This window comes from Rattus norvegicus, chromosome 10 (assembly GCF_021556685.1).
Source record: "Rattus norvegicus strain SHRSP/BbbUtx chromosome 10, alternate assembly SHRSP_T2T, whole genome shotgun sequence".
NCBI classification, from domain to species: domain Eukaryota; kingdom Metazoa; phylum Chordata; class Mammalia; order Rodentia; family Muridae; genus Rattus; species Rattus norvegicus.
The window spans coordinates 48,586,131-48,592,500 of NC_141543.1; the positions used below are offsets into that span (position 1 = coordinate 48,586,131).

The 6,370-nt window shown below is 42.3% G+C and overlaps 1 protein-coding gene across 1 annotated transcript; it reads right to left on the reverse strand.

The window, feature by feature from the left end:
- Positions 1–1,368: 1,368 nt before the first annotated feature.
- Or2av9 (olfactory receptor family 2 subfamily AV member 9) lies at positions 1,369–2,376 on the reverse strand. The gene has a single exon (NM_001000781.1). It carries the CDS (start codon positions 2,374–2,376, stop codon positions 1,369–1,371), a length of 1,008 nt encoding a protein of 335 aa, NP_001000781.1.
- Positions 2,377–6,370: the final 3,994 nt, after the last annotated feature.

A 6,370-nucleotide genomic window follows, 5' to 3' on the forward strand; every position in this document is an offset into this window, starting at 1 on the left:
TGCCACACATAAAACTTCCTGAGAGACTATATTTGAATCACTACAGGCACCGTGAGATGATGGCTATTCCATGCTTCGTTGCTCGAATCAGAACACAAAGTGCATTTATATCAATGCTACGGTTTTCATGCTAAATATACGAAATCACTTTTTCGTGCATATCTTAGTAGACCTGGGAAAAATTCTGAGAAGAACTTAAAGATGTCAAGGATTAATTTCTCCAACGAAACGGAAAATATATGGGAAACAGAATTTCATCCAAGTGGGCTTCTATGAAAGGAAATCATAGCTCTAACAGAAAGCGATGGTATCTGGGAGGATGGCTATTTGGCTGCTTTGAAAGGTCCTTGTAAATCCCTGCAACAGTGCGGAGATGTGAAACCATTCTTATGAGACTTGATTGTAAAACGGTTGCTAGGCTTCTGAAGTGAAAATTTCCTAGTTTATGGTTTTAACCTGTTCATATCTTTGGGGTCCTTCGTTTCAGAAACAGTTTGAATTAAAGCCCCCACACAGTGAATCCCATGTCATCGTGTGATCTTTCTCTAGGAGGTGAAGGTCTGTCAACATACAGTCCTACGACGTAAAGCATCCTCAACCATGACACATGGCCGAGAATGGTCTGAGTGGAAAGGAGTGGGGACGGGTGCTTAAGGACGGTCACTGGTCATGTTTAAATTTAGCTATCATCTTCTAAGCCTGACACATTGTTAAAATTCCAGGAATTGATTTTTTCCTAATCTTATTTGTGGTTTAAATGTCGTCAGCTTTTAATTTGCCACATTTATTTTTAGGAGGTGATTATGGGAGAAGGGACCTATAATACCCAGTCTCTGTTCTGAAACATGGACCTTTATTATTGTTCCTCTTAAAGACAGTACGACTGAGTGGAAATTCCACCTACCGTAGCCCCAGAAAGCACATTGAGCATCGTTTCTGTGCTGGGAATGTGCTCACGGGAAGGATTGAAATGTGGTAAGAAAAGGTCTCTCCCTGCCCAGTGTAATCAGTAATGCGCTCAGTTAGAAGAAAGACGAATTTAATTGCACAGATTACTTCAAGGGACTAAGGGACAGGATGATATAAATAGCAGTGTCAAGGATGATAGATTAGCAGTGTCAAGCAACTCGGGATGATAGAACAGCAAATAGGGTATGGACTTGTGACTCGACGAGTTAAAAAACCCTTTGCCTTCGCACAGATGTCATCGGCAAAACCCATGTGATTTTACAAATAAGTAACACTCACTAAGGCTTTATTGAAGGCACCACGATGTGAACTAAGAGCAACAACACTCTATCAAACTCCACTCCATATGCGTGCACCTTACACATTTCTTTCTCACAAGGCTCCGCTTCCAATCTGGGTTTAGTTAGACTTAAATCCGCTTTTAAGATGAAGGCTAGGACACTTCTGAGCGCAGCAGCGGAGGGATCTGACTCTGTCACGGCTGCAGCATCTGCCCGTGCACTTCTGCAGGGCTCCTATCACCTCCTTGTTTCTCAGGCTGTAGATGAGAGGATTGAGCATGGGGGTCACTATGGTGCCCAGCACAGCACCTACCTGGTCCTGGTCGGGTGTGTGGGAAGAGGTGGGTGTCATGTAGATGAAGATGGCCTGACCGAAATAGAGGCTCACAACAGTCAGGTGGGAGGAGCAGGTGGCCAAGGCTTTGCTCCTCCCCTTGGGAGAGTTCATTTTGAGGACAGTGAGGAATATGAGGGCATAGGAGGTCAGGATCAAAGTGAATGGAGCCAGGAGAAAGATAATCGTTGACACAAACTTCACCATCTCGTAGACGGATGTGTCTACACAAGACATTCTCAGAATAGCCGGCATCTCACAGAAGTAGTGGTTGATCTCCCTAGAGCCACAGATAGGAAAATTCATGGGGTAGGCGGTATGAACGAGGGCTGCAACGACTGCTCCGATCCAGGTGGAGGCGGCCATCTTCAGACAGACCTTGGGGCTCATGAGAATGGCGTACCTCAGAGGGTTACAGACTGCCACATAGCGGTCATAGGCCATTAGTGTCAGTAAGATGCACTCAGCAAGGCCAAGGGTGAGGAAAGAAAACATCTGTGTGGCACAGGCAAAGAAGGAGATGTTCCGCCTCCCGGTGAAGTAGTTGGTGGCTGCCTTGGGCACTGTGCAGGAGATGTAAGCCAGGTCAATGAGAGACAGCTGACTGAGCAGGAAGTACATGGGGGTGTGGAGACGGGGGTCCAGCCAGATGAGGAGTATCAAGAGGGAATTTCCAGCCGAGGCCAGGGCGTAGATGAGAAGGATGACGGAGATGAGGAGGTTTGGGTACCTGCAGCTGGGAAAGAGACCCAGCAGAATGAAACTGGCTGTAGTTTTATTCTTCCTGTCCATATCTTCATTCAAAAATTTTTTTTTATATCAACTGAAAACCTACAAAGGTAAAATGAAAGCTATCACAGAGAAAGCATTTGGCTGAAATAATTTGAGTCTCTCGGTCAGTACCTCTGGGGCTGGAACTCTCGGAGGTAGGTTTCCACAGGCGAGGAATTGGGGTAAGGGACAGGGATATGGAATTGTGGAGGAGATGGGCAGCAGGAGCTATAATGGAAAATCCCAAGTTGCCAGTCACTAGGGCAAGTTACAAAACACTAACAGAACAGCCTGCAGTTATCTGAAAGGTTCGAGAAGATAGCTGTCAGTTGACCTGAAGCTAAATGTCAGGCAATAGATGTGGTCGGCTATTTCCTTTCTTTTTTTTTTTTTTTTTTTGGTTCTTTTTTTCGGAGCTGGGGACAGAACCCAGGGCTATTTCCTTTCTTAAACCTACATGTCAATTTTTGGGCCACACACAACAGCCTTTTGCTAGCTACACCAGAACGTGGCTAATTACTTCTGTGCTTGGCCTGAGCTGCAGGAGCATGGCACTCAGATGATGCCTGCTGCCCTGTGCGGATCAGTTTTCATGTCCAAATCATAAAAGCTCTAGTCACCCCATGAGAAGGAATCAGCTCTTCATTCTTTTCCTGTTCCACCTGCCTTGTCCCTTTCAGGGTGTGCTGCTCTTTCTCTGTTCTTTCCCCAAATGCTTGCTTAACTTTTCTTCTGTTGCCCATCTTGATTTTGTCTGGGGTACCTCTAAGGAACCACTCCAATGGCTGAGATATTTCTCCTTTTGTCCAGCAGCAAAAGCATCTTACGGTTTCGCCCAATTGAAGTATACTTTACCCAGGACTTAGCAAGATCATAGCCTACAGTTATTCTTACTGGAACAGTTTAAGAATTAGTCCTTTTGATTATAACCTATAACCCAATTGTTCTTTTCCTCCCATCTTTGATATTTCATGTGAACAACAGTCTTTTGAAATTATTCAATATTTCTTTCTCTTTAAAATTATTTCATTTTAGGAGTTTTGCCTGCATTCAGGTCTGTATCCCATATGTGTGCAGTGTCCATGGAGGCCAGAAAAGGGTGTTAGAGCCCCCTGGAACTGGAACTACAGATGTTAATGGCCAAGCAAGTTCAGGGAATTGAACTCAGTCCTCCGCAAAGAGCAGTCAGTGTTTTAAACTGCAGAGCTACCTCTCCCAGCATCCACATTGCTTTCTTGAGTGTTCTTTTCTACCAATCTCCACTCCAGAGAATCTCTTAAGCTTCCCTGAAAGCCCTGCTATTCTTTACCTATTGGCTGTTGTGACACGAGGACCCAGGCTCATCACTGGATCAAGACAGGCTTTGACCTCTAGTCAATCACTTACTGATTATAGCATGGTGGCCTTTTTTTCCTTCCTATCTTTTTCACTTGTAGAGGAAGTGCAATTCACATGATCATGACTTCAACATAAAGAACATCCTGTCTTTTCTCAGGTCATAGACTTACCTCTTCTTTCTTTTGCAGAGTTTCTACCCTGGCACTATGGTTCAAGCACAAGTCATCAACCAGAGTTAACTTCCTTCAGAAAGAGCAAAATCTTCCTCAGTAGTGATCTTCTTTCCTGCTTTACTTTCCTGTTTTGTGTTGCAATGTGAACCTCGGTTAGCCTGTATCACCCTTCTTGCCTGTCCCATAACACTTTTCATTAAATTAATCAGTTCTTGTTTAGAGAACCTTGACCTCTGACCTCATAGCCCATGGAAACAGACTCCCTACATTTTGATTCACACCTTGCTCAGGTCTGAGAGCAGTGTGTTGGCTCACTGCTGTGTTCTGGCCAGATCAAGAGCTGCCAATTCTTCTGTGTGCCATGGAACTGGGGAGCCATCAGGGAGTCTCATGGGAGTCTCTCCCCAGACTTCAATTAATCACACACCTAGAAACCTCTGATGCAAACCTCACTGTCCAGTATTTGGTGTTGTTTGTTTGGTAAAACAACAGTTGGATTTTTATGTCTCGGTGGAGATGGGGAGGAAGTAGCTTGGCAGAGGCAGAAGGAAACAGACTCTGAACAATCAAAGCTCCTTCAGGGTCTCATGTGGCAGTGATCCTGTCTGACCAAGGATGAGCTGCTATCCAAGAAGAACAGAGAAGAAATAACTAATATGCGATAAGGGAAAATAACCTAAACATAGTTCTGATAATCTGGGCTTTTCACAGGATAGGCTATACTCTAAAGATTATAGTGTACACCCACATTTTGACCCTGTTGTACCAGATTCTAAGCCAGGCACCAGAAGTCCAGTTCCCTTCTTGAGTAGAGACACCATACTCAACCACAGGCCATACTGACCAGAAAACCAGAAAGGAACCAGAAACCAAAGAACAAAACACCCATCCGACAAAGACAAACTCAAAAATCTGAATCTAAACCTAGAATCACTCCAAACCCAGATGCCTAGATGCTAGCATAAGAATACAAACAATAGCCAAAGCAATATGTCACCACCAGAGGAAAGATATCCTACTGCTATAAGCAAGCCCTGAATATTCAGCTGAAGCTCAAGAAAAAGGCATTAAAACCAACTTTATGAAGACAATACAGGTCCTTAGAGAGGGAATGAATAAATCCCCTAAAGAAAGCCAAGAAAGCCAAAGAAACAAGCAAAAACAGTAGAAGGGTATAAATAAAATTGTTCAAGACCAAAAATGGAAATAGAAGCAATAAAGAAAACACAAACAGGACTGGAGAGATGGCTCAGAGGCTAAGAGAACCAGATGTTCTTCCTGAGGTCTTAAATTCAATTCCCAGCAACCATGTGGTGTTTCATAACTGGTGCTCTTTTCTGGCCTACAGGCACACACATAGACTGAACACTCTATACACAAAAAATAAATACATATTAAAAAGAAGGAAAACACAGAGATTGTAGAAATGAAAAATCTAGGTAAGTGAATAGGAACTACAGATGTAAGCATCACCAACAGAATACAAGAGACAGAAGGGAGAATCTCAGGTGTTGAAGATATGATAGAAGAAATTGATACATTGGTGACAGAAAATGTTAACTAAAAAATTCCTGACACAAAACATCCAAGAAAGACTAAACCTAAGAATAATTGGAATAGAAAAGAATTCTAGCTCAAAGACCCAGAAAATATTTTCAACAAAATCATAGAAAACAAATTTCCTAACCTAAAGAAAGAGATGCCTATAAGGATACGAGAAACTTACAGAATAACAGATAGATTGGAGCAGAAAAGAAAGTCTTTCTGCCACATAGTAATCAAAATGCTCAACACACAGAACAAAGAAAGAATGTTACAATCTTCAAGGGGAAAAGAACTAGGAACATAGGAAGACAGACCTATTAGAATTACACCAAGTTCTCAATGGAGATTCTAAAAACCAGAAGGGCCTGGACAGATGTCCTGAAGATTCCAAAAGACCACAATTACCAGCCCAGACTACTATGCCCAGCAAAACTTGCAGTCACCATAGATGGAGAAGACAAAATGTCCCACAATAAAGTCAAACCCTTATCCAACTTAACTAAGAGACACAGAGAGAATAACTAAATTAACAAAATCAGAAATGAACAGGGGAACATAACAATAGACACCAGGAAACCCAATGAATCATTAGGTCATAGTTTAAAATCTATAGTCCCAAAAAATTAGAAAATCTAAAAGAAATGGATGATTTTCTGGATAGATACCACTTACCAAAGTTAGATCACCAATATAAATAGATCTATGATAGAAGCAGTCATTGGAAATTTCTCAACAAGAACAGCAATAACAGCCCATGGCCAGACGGTTTTAGCATCAAATTCTATTAGACTTTCAAAGCAGAGCTAACACCAATACTCTTCTAATTGTTCTACCAAAGAGAAATAAGAGGAATAATTTATGAGATTACAATCACTTCGATACCCAAACCAAACAAAGATTCAACAAGGAAAGAGAATTAATTACTGATCAGTTTCCCTTATGAACATAGATGCAAACAC

What these genes read in the sequence shown, in the direction of transcription:
- Or2av9 (NM_001000781.1), bottom strand. Translation starts at nt 2,376, where the DNA reads ATGGACAGGAAGAATAAAACTACAGCCAGTTTCATTCTGCTGGGTCTC.